At 40.3% G+C, this 18,971-nt stretch overlaps 1 protein-coding gene across 5 annotated transcripts in view; it reads right to left on the reverse strand.

Moving 5' to 3' along the window:
- Positions 1 to 18,971, reverse strand: part of DLC1 (DLC1 Rho GTPase activating protein) — a 456,370-nt gene that overhangs the window by 179,804 nt on the left and 257,595 nt on the right. The window contains exon 1 of one of the 5 annotated variants that reach the window (XM_077144220.1): positions 17,618 to 17,824. The exons of the other annotated variants lie outside the window; for them this stretch is intronic. Coding sequence (XP_077000335.1) covers positions 17,618 to 17,732 — 115 coding nt within the window. The 5' untranslated portion in view covers positions 17,733 to 17,824. Of the gene's footprint in view, positions 1 to 17,617; positions 17,825 to 18,971 lie in introns of those variants that run through there. 5 annotated transcript variants of the gene reach the window in all.

Below are 18,971 nucleotides of genomic sequence, written 5' to 3' on the forward strand. Positions count from 1 at the left end.
GGAACACTTGGGGAGACCAGAAGCTGGAAGAGGCAAGGAAGGGATCTCTTCTAGAGCCTTCAGACAGAATCTAGACCCATCAACATCTCAGTTTTCTATTTCTAGCCCCCAGAACCGTGGAGAGAATATATTTCAGTTGTTTCAAGCCACCCAGTTTGCAGGACATTGTTCAGTCCTAGGAAACTAATTCACAACTTAAATGCACCTCGGCTGGAGAGTAAATAAGTTATGGCATATTTATACAATAGCAATCAAAATAAACAAACTTTATGTTATAAACTGAATAAATCTCAATAATATAATCCTGGGCAGAGAGAGTTGCAGAAGGCTATGCAGTATGATACCACTTAAAACTTCTCAATGTGCAAAGCAATGACTAATATTGTTGGAGATAACTAAATATGTAATAGGAATATAAAACAAGTATGGCAATGATTGAACACACACATTTAGGATTGGAAAAAAAAATTCCAAGGGGAGCTGGGGAGGAGGAGAGAGGGAAATGCAATCCAGGAGGAGCACACAGGAACTTTAACAGGTACTTCAATATCTTATTACTTAAGTAAGTGGTTGGACATGGGTATTCTTGTATGTCTAAGATATTTAATAAAAGTAATCTTGCTATTAGTCCATTGATAACATATCTAAAGATATTTTTGGAGAAAATATTTTTTTTTAGATAGCAAAGATAAAGATCTGAAATGTTACCTGAACTGTATCGAATTAAAATAACAGCAATGAGTGTATTATAAAAATAGCTATATAATCCACATGAGACATGGCTCAGATGTCTCAGTGGAATGACAGCATGCACCATTAATTATACCCACATCACCTGCATTTTACAAAAGCTATTAGCACATCCTTCAGTCTTCAAGTGAACCAGGACTACCTACACTTAAAAAGTTGTTTAAAGTTGGCTTTGGGTTCTTAGAACTCAATTCATACAAGATATGGATCAGCTTTGCTTAATTGTAATAAAAAGTTGTCAAATGTCATTTTCCTGGGCTCCGTTGAAAAAGAGAGACCTGAAGTAGGTTAACGCAGTCAAAAAACATGGACTTTTATTTAGAAAAGGATAGATCCGATCAGTTAAAATATTTCAAGTTCCAGGAAAATCTGGAACCAGGAAAAGAAAGCATGCGCATACAAGGACAAAGTACGCATTATGACCTTATCCAACTCAATCTCTCAATTTAAGTACAAGACAGTTAAAGAAAAGAGAGCTGACAACCACAGAAGAAAAGTCGGGGGTCTGTGTGGGGAGGTGGTGGGGGTTAATGAGGATGGAGGTTAGCTCGGAGATTACTTTATGTAGCAAAGTGGGAGTCACCCTCAGGGTCACAGAAATCAAAACATTGTCTGTGAACTGGCCTCGGAGCTCGGAATGCGTGTGGCGGTGGCTGAAAAAGGTGGGCGCGCAGTTTTGATCCATTTGTCATCATCTCCTAGAGAGCAGCATACAGGCCGCAGTTTACCTCCACCTCCCTGTTCATGCCCTTCCCAGACGATGCTTTCATTTTTCTTTTCTTTCTTAATTAAATGTTTATTTTTCCCCCCTTTCCCAGCCTATTAACATTTGGCTCTGATGTGCCGGCTAATCCTGGGGTATGTGCAGGCTGGCGAGTCGGGGACTGCTGCTTGTTTTCTTAAACGGTGCAAAGGGCATCTATGATAGATTTTCAGGCACAGCTTAAAAAGAAATTTGGGGGTGGGGGGTGGTTTATCCTCCGTGTTTATCTTCAGTTGTGCAATGATTATGCTGTGCCAAAGAGCTGTGGCTGAAAACAGCCTTGGGTCCTAAATCACCACCCATTTGCACAACATAATCACTGAAGGAAGTCTTTCTCTTGTTAAGAAAGAGAGAGAGTGGAAGAGAGAGAGAGAGAGAGAGAGAGAGAGAGAGGGAAGGGTTGGAGAGGGAAAGACTACAGACTGAAGCACAGAAATTAGAATTGGTTATTGAATGTACATTTCATAAATTTGCAATATGTTAAGTAAAATCCCCGTCTTTATTTTCTTGGCAATGATGTATGCGCCGTCTGCATGTCAAAAGACATGAGTAAGGCAAGCCCTATGGGCTGTCTTGACATCTTTCCACATTTTCCTAGCCAGTGCTCATGAACGAGGCAGGCTGTGGGTGGTTAACTGAATGAGGTCTGTGGTCCCAGCATAAAGGAAACCGAGGCTCAGTTTCTCCCTTTGACTCAGAGGCACAGCTGTCTAACCTGACAAGGTCTAGCCTTTAAATAAGCCCTAGGCCCAGTTCCAATACAATGAATGAATCTTTGAATATTAAAGTCAATCTGTCTGAGATAAAACTTTTGAGGGCCAGATATCATCCTAACCCCACACTGCTGCGGGTTGTCCCCTCCTCTCTACCCTCGATGGTTTGGGGTCTTATTCATCCAGCCATGAGCTACACGTGAGCCAACATGCACGTGCTAATTTCATTTGGCTGGAATTCACTGCATGAAATTCTAGCATCTTGTAATAGCATAAAGCAAGGACATTTCTAATGCAATCCCAAATCACATGTTCAAACTTGCTCCCATCAGTGAATAATCACCATGCAAAGGCTATCTTATCAGAGGTGAAAAACAATATGTTTGATGGCATACTTTAGACCTGAGGGGGGCTTCACCTTTAAAAGTTTGATTTTAAACATTGTAAATGTAAAGGTGGATTAGGACTGTTCTTACTCATTTAATTAAGTTCTTTGCTTTCTTTCTCTCTCTCTCTCCCCCTCTGTTTCTTTCTTTTATTTTTGCCAGATGTTTATGTGGGTGAGAAACCAATAATACTGTCTAGACTTCTAGGATACGGTAAACAACCCAGAATGAAAACATTCTAAGGTTGCTCTTCATTCTAGACCTACAACATTCTGCTATTCAAGACCAGATTAGAGATGCTGGATCACGATAAACTGAACAAACTGAATGCTGAGTCAGTGATTCGAGAGCTGTCTGCAAAAAGCCAAATATGTCACCAAACATCTACAAGATAAAACAAAGTCTAGACACCACGAAATGTGCGATTCCCCACCACCACCCCAAACTGTCAACAACTAGACGCTACGTTGTGACTTTTATACCAGCATCCTATAAATCAGGACTTTTCTACCTTTCATGGAGAGAGCTTCCTCTAAGTCATGTGATTCCAGGGGTGTGTATGCATGGGTGCGAATGTGCCTTTGCTTAGATATGCTCACGCTGATCACAAATCCCCTAAAGATCTGGGGAACCAGGAGAGAGAAGCGTTACAGAGTGGCCTCACAGCGTGGCATCAGGAAGTTCAGAGATCACGAAGCAGAGCTTCACCAAGTAATAATATGCCCTGCTTTTCACAATGGCTTGGTGATTTTCATTGCCTAGAAATCATTAATTTGTTTTTATTAAGAATTTTTCTATTATTGAGTGAAATGATTTACCGGCTGGGGATTTCTGCTATAGAGTACAGAAGATCAAAACTGATACCCTGGGCGGGCCACGGGAGCTCAGCAGGCAGAGTTCTCGCCTGCCATGCCAGAGACCTGGGTTCGATTCCCGGTGCCTGCTCATGCAAAAATAAATAAATAAATGAAAAACTAAAAACCAAACCAGAAAGAAAGAAGGAAAACCAATACCTTTCTGTCATGAAACTGAACTTAACACTAGATAGTTGCTAAAATACCACCAAGACTGCCCAGTGCAGTTCTTTCCCCACTGTTAAAAAATGAGGAGTTGGCAAAGCATAAAAATAGCCTTTTTTTAGTGACTGCTCCTCCCAAGCCTTTATGGAACATGTGATTGCAGAATATTCAAGTTGTGCCAAATGCAAGGCGGGGGTCACTGCTGACTCAGAAAAGGCAAACCTCACTACTTCTCGGAGCACAGGGAAGTAAAACCACAGGAAGCTACTTTATGTTTCCTTTCAGTAGAGGGGGCAACCCCGAGGGTCAGTCTAGCTCAACTGTTCCTCAACTTCCTCAAATGTTGAGGAACATCCAAATAATTAACCTGGCTGAACATATAAATGCTACTGTGAGAAAAAAATATTTCAGCAGTTAGTACCTACATCAGTTTCAGGCCAGACACACTCACCTTGAACACTGCTCTCACATCCTACACTGGCAGACAAGTTCTTGGTAATGATGCAAATGTTTTTATTTCCATGTGCAATAGCAGAAAAGTGATCATTTTGACTTTAAATGTCAGTTGTATCATGTTTAAAAAAGTTGAAAAAGTGATCAGATTCTGTCTAGAGATATGAATGAAGGTGATCTGGATAGGATTAAGGAAAATCAGAATACTCGGTAAAGGATGATTTCGCCCATATTTTCAAACTCCAACCTCTGTGCGAGACCAAAGGGAGAGATGTTTCCTTGGTGCAAAATTTATATTTTGGGTAGTACATTATCTAATTTAATGTGCGTGGTCAGTTTACTTGAACATCATAATTACAAGGAATCTTGAATAGGGTGGGAGATCTTGTTGGTTGTACAGGTTAGTATGATGCCTTGACATATCCCAAAGTAATGTGGGCAGAGGAAAAAAAAAAAGTATCTGCAAAGTCCCTGCGCCGGTTTGAATCTACGGTGTACCCCAGAAAAGTTATGTCCTTTAATCCTCATTCAGTATCATTGGGTGGGAGCTTTTTGATTGTTCCCGTGGAGACGTGACCCGCCCAATTGTGGGTGGTAACTTTTGATTACATGGTGTCCTTGGAGTTGTGTCTCCATACATTCAAGGTGGAGTTGCTTACTGGAGCCCTATAAGAGAAAACCATTTTTGGAAAATGCTTTAGAGCCGTCAGAACCCACACAGACAGAGACCTTTGTAATTGAAGAAGGAAAACGCCCCTGGGGGATCTTCATGAAACAAGAAGCCTGAAGAGAAAGCTAACAGATGTGGCCATGCTCACCATGTGCCTTTCCAGTTGAGAGAGGACCCTGAACTTCACTGGCTTCCTTGAACCAAGGTATCTTTACTTGGATGTCTTAGGTTGGACATTTCTATCATCCTGCTTTAATTTGGGCATTTTCACAGCCTTAGAACATGTGGACTTGCAACTTAATAAATTCTCCTTTTTAAAAGCTGTTCCATTTCTGGTATATATATATATATATCCTTGGGGTACTAGGGAGAAAGGAGGAAATATTCAACTTCCCCATTTGGGGAATTCCTGATATTGTCACAAGCAGTGGGGACAAACAATTCAATAGGCTGAGCCTTTGAACTTGAGGCTTATTCCTATGAAGCTTATCCTGCAAAGGAGAAGCTAAGCTCACAGATAATTATGCCTAAGACTCGCCCCCAGAGCATCTCTTTTGTTGCTCAGATGTGGCCTCTTTCTTGAAGCCAACTTGGCAGGTGAGCTCAATACCCTCCCGCCTACATGGGACATGATTCCCAGGGGTGTAAATCTCCCTGACAACATGGGACCTGACTCCTGGAATGAGCTGGGACCCAGCATCAAGGGAATGAGAAAGCTTTCTTGACCAAAGGGGGAAGACAGAAATGAGGCAAAATAAAGTCACAGCGGCTGAGAGATTTCAAACAGAGTTGAGAGGTTATCCTGGAGGTTATTCTTAGGCATTATATAGATAGCCCTTTTTAGTTGATGGTATATTGGAGTGGCTGGAGGGAAGTACCTAAAACTGTTGAGCTGTGTTCCAGTAGCCTTGATTCTTGAAGAAGACAGTATAACTATATGGCTTTTACAATGTGACAGCATGATTGTGGAAACCTTACGTCTGATGCTCCTTTTATCCAGGGTATGGACAAATGAGTAAAAAAATTAATAATAATAAGGATAATAAATGCATAAATAAATAAATAATAGGGGCAGAGACACAGGGTAAAAATTGGGTAGACTGAAATATCGTGAGTCAATGAGAGGGAGGCGTAAGGGGTATGGGATTTATGAGTTGTTTCTTTTTGTGGGGTGATGCAAATGTTCTAAAAAGGATCATGGTGAAGAATACACAACTATATGATGATACTGTGAACTGCTGATTATATAATATAGTTGAACTGTTGGATATTTCTCAGTAAAAATATATATAAAAGAAGCTTATTTAAAAAGTTAGTTGTATTAAGGAACATATAATATGTTCACTTTTAATGTTTCTTCACTTATAAATTACATTCATTAGATTACGGAATGACCATGACCCTTACATAAAATATAAAAAAATAGTAATGATTAAATAACGTGGATATCTTTTTTTAGAATGCCCTTGGACCTATGATAAACGCATGCTGCAAGGAAGAGAGAGAGATAGATGGAAGAAGGAAGAAAGAGAAAGACAGAGACACAGAGAGACAGAGATATTGATAAATTTTGCACATACCTTATGGCACCTCTTAACATGTGCCTTGAAGTCCTGTTTTCTGTATACTTTTATTTTTCCTTGCCAAATATAATCCAGGCTACTGGAATTCAAGCACAATGTTTAATTTATCACTGCATCTTTTCTACCACTCAGGAAAGTGTCGCATAGCTAATGCAGAATCATGTCAGATAACATGGAGTTCATAGAAGGTCATGCCTATTCCTCTATGTTATTCTTTGCTCCAGTGGGTATTCTATTTGTCTTCTTGTCTGTGCAGTGTATTAAAATTGTTCCAACTTTTTGTGTCTCTGTGCCCAACCTTAAGATGCAATCTGAAGAAGATGCAATGCTCAACGTTAAAACTTTCTTGCTTTCTTTCCCTCTTTGTCTCTACTTAGCAATACAAAGAAACTAGAATTAACTAGATTCTTTGGCATATATAAGTGAACTTACTTCTAGGGGGAAAAAATGATGCCATAACAACTGAACATATTTTCAATATTCAAAATACGCTTTCATTAAAGATGTGAAAATTGATCAAAGCAATATCAACACAAATTCATACTTCCTTTGGTAATTTTCTCATTGACCTCATTAGCCTCTGCAATGCGTATGTGGTAATTAAGTTTCTAAGTGAAAGCAACGTAGGATGACACTGATCTTGAAATAGACGAGGTGTTTTCTGAGGCCAGGTTGCATGCAGAGCTGGAGTTTGTTGCTTCACTCAGACTATAAACTTAATCTCCAAGTCTTATCTCAAGTATTTTTCTGCTGAGAGCATGACATAACTCTGGCAATTAGTAAACATTTAGTAATATAATAACTATGCCATATTTTAAATAAAATTCACCCGTGGTGATTTTTCTTTCCTTTAAAACAAAAAAAAAGCGAACTAGGAATATTTTTCTTAAAAGTATTATTAGCAGAAAAAGCGTGCTGACCCGGTTCCTTAAAAAATTTTTGTGGAATCACAAAAGACTTAAGACAATATACGTCAGTTCTATAGTCCAAGCATTTTGAAGTCTGAGAGTTATCTCATCTATAAATTGAAATATAAAATGACTTCCAATTTTAGTGCATTCTGATTTCTAAATCAGCCAAGCACACTCCATTTTAGATAGCGATTTTTTTTAGACTTTAGTACACTTAAACTCTGAAAATAGGTGGGCATCTCATCTAAAAAAAAAAAAGATTAAAAAAAAAATAGGAGCTTCTAAGAGTTTGGAAGTAACTAAAGTGTGATGAATAAGGGAGTGGCTAATTCGTTGTACTGACCTGCCTGCCCCTTTGCAGAGAGGAGCTCCTTTAGGTCCATGGAGACACCCTGCTGATCTGATTTATTTAGCAAAGGGCATTTATGTTTATAGGTCTGCCACCAGCTCACGTGGGGGCTGTGGCCCATGGAAATCAACACAGCAGTTTAACCCCATTTCTCCGTCTCTAAATTTATGTTCCACCGTTCTCGTCCATGCATCCTTTTTATTCGGCATGTCGTAACTTGTTTTTTTTTTTAATTTTTATTAATAAAACCAATCAACATACAATATGAACATTTTTGTCATCACATAGTTGTATATTCTTCATCACGATCATTTCTTAGAACATTTGCATCAATTCAGAAAAAGAAACAAAAAGAAAACAGAAAAAAAATTCATACATACCATACCCCTTACCTCTCCCTTTAATCAATCACTAGCATATCAATCTACTAAATTTACTTTATCATTTGTGCCCCCTATTACTTACGTATTTTTAATCCATATGTTTTACTCATCTGCCCTTAAGGTAGATAAAAGGAGCATCAGACACAAAGTTTTCACAATCACACAGTCACACTGTGAAAGTTATATCATTATACAATCATCTTCAAGAAACATGGCTACTGGAACACAGCTCCACATTCTCAGGCAGTTCCCTCCAGCCTCTCTGTTATACCTTAGCTAAAAAGGTGGTATCTATTTAATGCGAAAGAATAACCTCCAGGATAACCTCTCGACTCTGTTTGGAATCTCTCAGCCATTGACACTTTATTTTGTCTCATTTCTCTCTTTCCCCTTTCAGTCTAGAAGGTTTTCTCAATCCTTCGGTGCTGAGTACCAGCTCATTCTAGGATTTCTGTCCCACGTCGCCAGGGAGCTCCATACCCCTGGGAGTCATGTCCCACACAGAAAGGGGGAGGGCAGTGAGTTTGTTTGTCGTGTCGGCTGAGAGAGGCCACATCTGAGCAACAAAAGAGGTTCTCCTGGGGGTGACTCAGACCTAATTTTAAGTAGACTTAGCCTATCCTTTGAGAGGTTAAGTTTCATATGAACAAACCCCAAGACTGAGTGCTTAGTCTATTGCTTGGTTGTTCCCATTGCTTGTGAGAATAATATCAAGAATTTTCCACTTGGGGAAGTTGAATTTTCCCCCTTTCTCACCAATCTCCCAAGGGGACTTTGCAAATACTTTTTTATTCACTGTTCAAATCCTTCTGGGATTTATCAAAGCATCACTCTGGACAAACCTACAAAATCTCATGCCCTACTTAAGGTTCCATGTACATATGGTGTTCAATTAATTGTCCACATAAGTTATATTAGGAAATGCACTAGTCAAAATATAAATTTTGTACCAAACAAATATTTTTTGCTTTAGTCTCACACATAAATTAAAGTTTTAAAATAATAATTACCATCTATTTTCAACACCCTGCATTAATGGCATTCTTTTGTTCTTTCTCATGCAAAACATTTAAAAATTCTTACATTTAGTCAGTATCATTATACACTCTAGGCATTCCTAGATTACACCATCTCAGTCTTTATTGTCTATCTTTCTTTCTGATTTCATTTGTGCCCCCAGCCCTCCTCCCTCTATCATTCTCACATTCAGCTTCATTCAGTGTTCTAACATTATTGTATTACAGTTAGGTAGTGTTGTGCTATTCATTTCTGAATTTTTACAATCAGTCCCATTGTACAATCTGTATCTCTTCAGTTCCAATTACCCAATATCTACCCTATTTCTATCTCCTGATGGCCTCTGTTCTTAACTGAAATATCCAAGTTCATTCATTAATGTTAGTTCATACCAGTGAGACCATAGCATGTTGTAAGTTTTATTTCTGCAGTTTGTACTAAGGAAACAATCAATTTATTAAATATATTTGTAAAAGCTACATATAGTCTTTTTTTTTTCTCGTTCTGCCCCTTACAACAAGTGTGTTTTCTCTCATTCCCCTGAGAATCAATGGTTTAAAAAACAAGTCGGTGATGAGTTTCAGACACCCCTCAGTGCAGTTCTCTGATGAAACGGATTCGCTTTTCCCATACTGGCGCCCTCTTGAGTTCAAAGCTAAAAGTATCTTGAGTTCAAGGCAAGCAGGCAGATTAAGATTATATCTGTTTCATCGTTCATTTCCTAGTTCTTTGCAAGCTGTAGGTGCTCGATAAATATTTGTGAGGTTAATTAATGTTTGATGGATTTTGAAGTTTCTAAATTTCATCCATGGAACTAATGGATTTTTTTTAATTAGTTTATTTTTTTCCCATCTACATATAATCATTAATTCACAATATCATCACATAGTTGCATATTCATCATCATGACAATTTCTTAGAACATTTGCATCAATTCAGAAAAAATACAAAGACAACAGAAAAAAGTTCATACATACCATACTCCTTACCCCTCCCTTTGTTTTTTTAATTAATTTATTATTTTATTTATGATACATAACCACACACAAACACAAACATTCTTATCATATGATCATCCCGTTCTTGTTATATAATCAATAACTCACACTATCATCATATAGTTGTATATTCATCTTCATGATCATTTCCTAGAACATCTGCATCAATTCAGAAAAAGCAAAAAGAAGACAGAAGAAAATTCATACATACCATACCTTTTACCCCTCCCCTTCACCGATCACTAGCATTTCAATCTACTGAATTTATTTTAACATTTGTTCCCTTATTATTCACTTATTTTTAATCCATGTTTGACTTGTCCATCGATAAGGTTGACTAATGGATTTTAAAGGTATAACCAAAAAATATCCTAACTTAAATGGGAATAAAAATAGTAGTACTACCTATCGGGATAATTTTGAAGAAAAATGAGACAATGCTTTTTCCAGCTCTCGGCACAGATTCTGGCACACAGCAAATGACAGTTTAATTAGGGCTATTCTACTATTTGTCATAAAGAATGCACCTAAATGATAATAAACATCATTTCCAGGTGCTACATTTAATTGATTTTCTTTTTAGGTGTATGGCTAGTCTTTGGCTGAACCTGAGCAGAGAATACTATATTCAGTAATACAATCATGAATTTGATCATTATGGGACTGGATAGCTTTGGTTTTTTTCCATGCCTGTATTTTTTGTTTGTTTTTTATTTTATTTTTTTTTTAGCAGTTTTATTCTCATGTCACATAGTCCATCCAATATGCACACTCAGTGGCTGTCAGTATAATCACAGAATTGTACCTTCATCACCAGAATCCATTTTAGAACATTTTCACTGCTCCAAAAAGAAAAACCCCATACTCTTTTCACCCCCTTATTATTGACACTTAGCATGGGTCAGTTACCCATGATTAATTCTTCATCAATAACTGCAGATAACCACTTCAAAAAAATCAATGGTCAATCATGAGGAGTAGGGAAGGAGCCTAGAAGATTAATGTAAATCCATGTCCCTCACACACAAAGAACTCGACTATAAGCCTTCGGGATAGCATGTCCCCTTTCTTCCAGAGTGACAGACTGATAATAAAAGTAAGTAAGTAGACTCAGAAATTTAAAGACATCGGTAATGACAAATCTAACTTCCATCTACACCACAATCCTTTCTCTGGAATAGAGAACTTCCAATGGAAAGCCAATTTCAATCGTATCTCTGCTCTCTCATATAGTTTCAGATCCTCAAGCAGACTGATGAAGAACCAACAGCTCCTCCTGCCAAGCCTTTGACTTTGGGCACATCTACTTATTGTCACTCCAATGACCTTTGGCAAAATGTGCAGATTGTTCCTGCACACACTTGAAATGAAGAAAGTCGCAGAAATTTCGCTCCAGGAAGGGAGGTGTGCTAAATATTCCTTTCAAGTGGCAGCCTTGACATTTAGCATACTTCTTCCCATACCAGAGCTGAGCCACATGCTTGAAACCCTGGCCCCGCTGGTGTTGCTGCTCTTTCCCATGTTTGGCTCCATCTATGTAGCAATTTTCAAAGCAGGCTCCAACTCGCTTGGGAACACTTCCAGATATTGTATATCTTAACCTGACCCGAACTCCTCTGCAAGGACTGCTTCCCTTACCACTGTGTAAAAACAGTTACACTCAGGTCATTTCATTTCGGAGTTCGAAAAGATGGGCGTGAAAATCACCTCTATTAGTCCTTTCTTTCTTTCTCTCTCTAGTGGTCCAGAAATACATTCCATTTACTATCGAAATTTTGTGTTTTCTTTTTGGGGAGCTTTTTTGAGCTGCTTTTGTTCAAAAAATGCTGGCAAATTATAGGGAATCATACTAAGAGGACACAGCTTCCCAGGAAGTACAGCATAAGGAAAACAGAAAGGGGTAGGGGTGTGGGTCGGAAATATAACAACCAAAATAGATGGAGCGCTTACTACAAGCCATCAGCTCTTCTAAGCACTTTACATAATAGCATATTTAATCCCTCAAACAATAGTACACAGGTACTATTATTATTCTCTTTACCTTGAGAAGCAATGGAGTAGCTTGCTCAAGGTTACCCAAGGGGAAAGGGGGGGATTCAAACCCAGGCAGTGTGCTATTAATGACAGCCTCGACATCAACACGCTCCTCTTTTTTTCTAAATAGTAATATCTACTTTAATATGTACCTGCTCACATCAGCCTTCCAGAAATGTGACCGTGTCTCACAAAGCATCATTAATGGTTGTCTCTCACACCCTTTAAAATCTCATATAATGCTGGGTATGTTTAGAGAAGTTTTTGTTGACTGGAGGAGCTGCATATATTGAGGCAGACATCACTCATGATTAAAAAGCACGAAATGCATATGCCCTTACTTGGTTTTTGCTGGGAACCATTGGGGAGAAAACAGTTAATCGGAGTCAGTATTTGCGGTTGCACTTTCCTGGAAGTGGGCCAGAATTCTTGATGCCCTACTCAACTGAGAACCAATGTACTTTAGAGCACATCAAGCGTTTATTTTGCTAATGAATTGGAAACCTGGTCAGCTGGTTTCTGTAGAAATCTACTTCATAAAAGACAAGGTAATGAACATTCATCAAAATAACCCAGGAAGTTGGAACCCATGTACATGAACTTATTTTCTGTCCACTGGATCTCACCTGGATTGAGATTTGTTTAAACTTTCCTGCCTTCTTCATAGACATTTCAATTTTTCTTCCTTCTCTTAAATGTTTAGCTATGGAAGTAGTGCCACGTGTCTTGTGTAAGCTGAGTCAGTTAGATTTTTTTTATGTCATGCCTCCGTAATAGAATAGATTTTTTTTTTTTGCAGCGATGTGTTTTGTACACCTTTATGAATAGTTCTCACCTTCTTAAGTGTTGCTAAACAAACATTTATTTTCTTTTTAGTTTATTCGTTCATTCCACTGTGCAAACTGATGAAAGCTATTGTACATGTATAGTCTGGATTTTGCCTCGCCTTCGGCTTCTTTACCTTTCTCTAGTCTGAAGTTTAATTTCTCTTATTTTTCTTTAGAGAAATCTAGTCTTATTGGTGCATCAGTCCAAACCTGTTTGTGTCACTTTCTCAAATACACATTAAGGAATTCCAGCCATCTCATGTATGAGAAAGCCCACCATCTCAATCCAAGAGAATTTTTGACTGGAAGTATTTGAAAGCCACAGTAACTATTAAGCAACTATTTCTAATCCAAGGTCCATGGATAGAATGAAGGGCATCTGTGAAGTTGGGTGAAAAAAAATGGCATTTTTATTTCCAATGCATTCTAACTGATATTTAGCATTTTCTTAGATTATGAATGTAGACAAACACATACACACACACCATCATGATAAGTGTTGTGACTTTGTCACCAATAGAAACCAGACTTTTCCACCTCACCTTACTGTTATTGGAAGTATGCAAAATATTTATTGCAGTATGGCAAAATATCATTTACACTCATCTGCTCCACAGCTATGAAGCCTGCCCCCAGACTGCACAATGGCTGTCTTTGGGTGGATGTGACACTGCTGGCCAATTTTATCGAGCAGCTCTGTGCCTCGTGCCTTTCAGACACCAAACAGTAAAGTTGTGAGTTTGCAGGCTGGAGGCTGCTTCCTCGTATTCTCTATCTCTAGTGCTTGGTAGGCTATGAATCCAAGATTATCATACATTTTTACGTTATTATTCTAGCTAAACAATAAGTCATTCTGCACACTGGTGTCTTTAACAAGTATTTAATTTATACTCACTCCCTTATATTTTCTTTATTTTTTTGCATGGGCAAAATCAAACCCAGGTCTTCATCCTCAATATTTTAAATGTATTAACCTATGTTCTAATTCATTAGTGTTATGTTAGCACACCACGGTTTGGAGTTTTGAATACTTGGATAACTGTATTCAACCACAAATCGTTTCCCTTATAATTCTATGTATTTTATTAATGCACTTAAGGATATTATTGTTTTCCAGGGAGTGATCCACAGGCTTCACCAGAATGCCAAAGAGATTCTCACTGGGCACAAAAAATAAGGTTAAGAATCCCTCCACGGAAGTGTGAAGAGTCAAGTGGCCTTCAGGAATGAACTGGGCCCAGAAGCCAAGATGTCCTTGCGTCAGAGGGGAGGGTGGCGGGCATTAGAGGACTGAGCTGTGCTCAGAGCAGTGAGGACACAGGGAGGTGAGAAAGGATGGCCTCTCCCTTCGGTTACCCACTGTTCTCTTCCAAGGCCCAAGTCACTGAAAACTCTGCACTGAGGAAAAGAGTGTGCCCGTAGGGCTGGGAGAATGGCTGCTCAGAGGACAGGATGAGGGACCCCTAAGGGTGGTGGCTCAGGAGAAGTGGAAGCAGAACAAGGGAGGTGCAGCGAAGACAGTCTGTTCTGTTATTCCTCAACCTGAGATCCTCGCTCTAGTGGCAATTCTCTAGTTTGTTTACATAAGGCTGTGGATCCTTAAAAAAAGTAACAGACTCTGTTCTATATATAAGGGAGTTTAAGACAAGGAGGAGCAAGCAATGGGATTTGTACCTGAAATCATTTAGGGCAGGAAAGAAATAGGAATTATAAAACTGTGTGTGTGTGTGAGAGAGAGAGAGAGAGAAAGAGAGAGAGAGAGAAAAGACGATATCTAACAAGGACACTCAGATACGAGCAGACACACTAGATCACCAAAGCTTACAGTGAAACCTCTGGAAGAAACTGAAATCTCAAATTATTCTGAGAAACTTAATCGAAGTCAATGGTCGTCATGGAAATAGCATTTCAGGGAATATTAACAGAAGTCTTCTTCTCCACAGTCTCCTAAACCCCTTTTGGCCTGGCACTTCATTAATTTCACAACAGGAGGGAGGTTTGGACTTTCTCCTGCCCTCTCTTCTGCAAGTGAGGACAAAGTGGTGTGAGATATGATATCGATTTTCCCTGGTATTTAGAGAAATGATCTGGGTGTGTGTCGATAACAACACACAAAAGTGGAAGGGAAGGTGGAGTCAGGTGTTCGAGAGAAAGGGATGGAAGTAAATGCTCTTGGGTCTGGAGATGCCCCCAAACCAATGTCCAGTGGACAAACATCGACTGAGCTATTCGACATGAACCAAGTGCAGGAAAGGACATACAAATGGTCCAGGTCCCCCTAAGCAGTCAGCTGTTGGTGGCCAAAGTCCTTCCTTGTCAGGCATCGCACTTGGTTTCTCCACCCCACTCCTCTAAGAAAATCTGAATGTAACGGATTGAGTTGCATCCCCCCCAAAAGATATGTCCAAGTGTTAAGACCTGGTCCCTTTGGCTGTAACCTTTTTTTGGAAATAAGGTCTTAACAGATAAGATCCCGAGATCAAACTAAGGATCTTGAGATGAGACCAACCAAGATTTTGGGTGGGGCCTAAATCCAGTGACCGGTATCCATATAAGAAAAAGGAGAGTGAGATTTGAGATGTAGGAACACAGAGAAAATGACCACGTGAAGGTGAAGACAGATATTGGGGTTTTCCTGCCATGAGGGACAGGGCAGCAGGAGAACTGGGAGCTGGAAGAAGCAAGGAAAGATTCTCCCTGAAGCCACTGGAGGGAGCGTGGCCCTGGCAGCATCTCGATTTCACCTCTAGCCTCCAGAATGATGAGAGAATCTATTTCTACTGTTTTAAACCCCTCAAATGGTGGTAATTTGTTACAGCAGCCCTAGGGAACTAATGCACCAGGAAACATAAAAAATTCCTTTCCAAGGTGGACCCAAAATCCTATTTGCTACTAGAGTGTAGAAATGTTCTATTTTTTCATCTAGACATAAAGAACTATGTTTAACCTGTTTTTTACTAATGAGTTTGCATTCAGTGCTACATTTTATACAACACCATTAATATACAACAGACAAATGAGAAGAAAGAGACAACACATCTCCAGGGATAATATCCTTATTCATAAAGGTCAACAGCTGTCATAAGCTCTTCATTTACGGAAATCTAAGAGGAAGACTTAGAACCAGGAATGTTTGAATCGGTCCTCTCAAATTAAATGCCCAACCACAACAAAATATTTTTGTGTTATCTTTAATACAATATTGTGTTTGTAAAATCTTTCCATTCGGAGCAATAGAACTGTCAAATAAAACAACAATGAAGAAATTCCATTTTCTTGTTAAAAGCAAACTAATGAAAGTTATGGACTTTAGGCCCACATGTCTTATTTCTTAAACTTCCTTTGGACATTGCAAATTGCTGCCACTATATAATACATTTAAAAATAATGATGGGGGGGGCCACGGTGGCTCAGCAGGCAGAGTTCTCGCCTGCCATGACAGAGACCTGGGTTCATGTTCGAGTGCCTGCCCATGCAAAAACTAAATAAATAATAAATAATAATAATAATGATAAACTTATTGGACAAGTGGTTTCTTTAAGGTATCACATTTTACTCTAAAACAATAATAAAATGTTTAAATTAAAAATATTAGCGCTCTCTCCCCTGCCTTATGGTGAGATTGACCTCGTTTACTGGCTACCAGATACAGGTAACACTGCTTAGTTTAATAGAGAGAATTATTGTCATGAGCATTCAGGATAAACATACAGCCGACTGATGGCATATGATGAGCACGTTCTCTTCACAATCTGCTTTATCACACTTAAACTTCCCCTCTTCTAAGTCATTAGGCGAAAGTCAAATGATCTTTCATCAAGAGCAAGCAGACACCACTGAAATGTGGATTGACATTCTAAGACCACTTCTAATATTTTCACAATTCAGAACTTCATTCAGTATATCAAAAACAAGCGGATTAGCAAAAAAGTTTAAGAAAACATTATTGTTGACCCATCAATGTAGGTGGCACAGAGACACGGATTTAGAGAGTAAACAAGAAGTCATGAAACACCATTGGCCTACCTTTGCTGGATTCAGAGAATTTTTTATTATCATTTTCCTTATCCAGAATCAGGCAAATTTCCCTGTTTCCTCATTGCACCCCTTCAAACACAAGTCTGCCATTTGCGTGCTGTGGCATAAGCTCTGTATCAGTTAAAGTGCACCACTGTATTTATTTGTTTTATTATATTTCAAACGCCTGCCTCTAAGCATACCTGACACTCTCTTGGAACCCACGGCAGTTCCCGGCTGCCAAAGGAAATACCAAGTCGGCTTTCTCTGGGCAGCACTGATCACTCACGGACACAGAACCTTTTCAGGGCCTTTTCCTTACAGCACAAGGGGCCACCTCACGCCAGGCAGACGCAAAGCTGCCCCTTCACAGCGCCCAAAGACCTCGGGGCTTTTGCCAGCAAGTTGTTCATCACGACAGACTGCATATGACACCCCGAAGGACCTTGCTTTTCTGTTCAAGGTTAAAAGGGGAAAACACGCCACCACCACAACTGTCATAAACGAACGCTTATCTAGAAATAATCAGACCAGTCAGCAGAGAGGCGTTAGAGAGAGACAGAGAAAAAAAAAAAAAAAAAAAAAAAACACTCCAGAAAGATCCAAGACCGGAGAAAAGGCGATTAAAAACCTCGCCGCGGCCATACAGCCCACGCGATCATTAATTCCCCAAGTTGATAAGCGCGTCCGTGCAGCCCACCCGTTCCTTTCGGAAGACCTCGCATCCCTCCCATCTCCCCTCACCTGCCAGCCGTCTGTCTCTGGCGTTTTTCCAAATAACATCCAGAGCTCTGGTGGTGGAGTCTCTGATGTGATCGCTAAAGGCTCTCCGGAGAGGGGCTTTCGGGGGTCGAGCCATCACGTGGTCTGGGGGTCCCCCATCCTCCAGCGAAAAGACTGCGGCGCGGCGAGCCCTCGGCTCTCCTGGTCCTGCAGCTGTGCCCTGGCGGCCGTCTGCAGCTCTGCGGGGCGGCCGGGCTGCGTGGGCGTGCGTCCCGGGCGGGGCGGGGCGGGGCTGGCGGGCGGGGGCGGGGGCCGGGGGCGGGGGGCGAGCCCAGCGCCCTGCGGACCCCGGCACTGCAGCGCGCTGCGGCCGGTGGGGGGGGGGAAGAAAGCGCCTATTGCCCGCGACTTCTTGGACCGCGGCCCAGCCCGCGCTGCGGCCACATCGGGGCGGGTTTACAGCTGAGCCCGCGACCGGCTCAGCCTAGCGCGCTCCGGCTCCATCCGTGGCTACCGGACCAGTCCGGCTTCCTCGTCTGGCCATCCCAAGGCTTGACGTGGTGCGCGCTTGACCGTTCATCTGTTAGCCTGTCGCTCTTTAACTGGCCGTCCAGGTGATTTTGCATTTGTTGAAGGAAGGCAGGGCGAGGAGGAGGCCGAGAAGTGGGGGGAAGGAGAGGAGAAAAGTGATAGGCAGGACTCTCTTCGGCTTTCAAGGGTAATTCTCATTAACATTTGCGTTGTGTTGACGCACTTGTGTTTTATTCATTCACGGTTGCAGATGAGGCTGTTTATGGGATAGAAAGCTCCACCTTTAGTTGTGGTCGTGGGCGGGAAGATAAGGCTGTGATAAGCATCATGCAGATAAGTCTGGATTCTCTCAAGGAACTGGATGCTTGAGTTTTAAACAAGAAGTTAAGCAGCTTCCCGTATTACCCTCCAGCTGTGCTTCTACGTGAAGTTCAGTGGCTTAATCAAATCGTTCTAAGTTTTGCCTCTAAATAAGGTTTAAATGTCCCTGACTTTCATGAATCCTTTAGTTCCAAGTAAGCGAGTTTCATCATTACGATTGCACATCAAAAACTCATCCCAAAGAATGTGAAATGTGTCAAGCACTGTGAAATCAAAATAAGGATCAACTGTTTCTTTCTGCAAGACATGTTCTGGAGTTTTAAAAAATGGCAAATAAATCTGTTTTCATGCCAGTTGATTTGACTGATTTCCTTTCTTTTAGTCCATTACGAATCTTTTTCTTCCTCACCGCCCCCCAAATTCCAGTTTTAAGGTTTGGCATGGAGGCTCAATATTGCCATAAGATAGCACCTAAGGGTCAGTTCATAACCTTTGCCAGATGAGATAATGCTGTAAAAGCACT

Source organism: Tamandua tetradactyla, chromosome 26, assembly GCF_023851605.1.
Source record: "Tamandua tetradactyla isolate mTamTet1 chromosome 26, mTamTet1.pri, whole genome shotgun sequence".
Classification (NCBI taxonomy): Eukaryota; Metazoa; Chordata; class Mammalia; order Pilosa; family Myrmecophagidae; genus Tamandua; species Tamandua tetradactyla.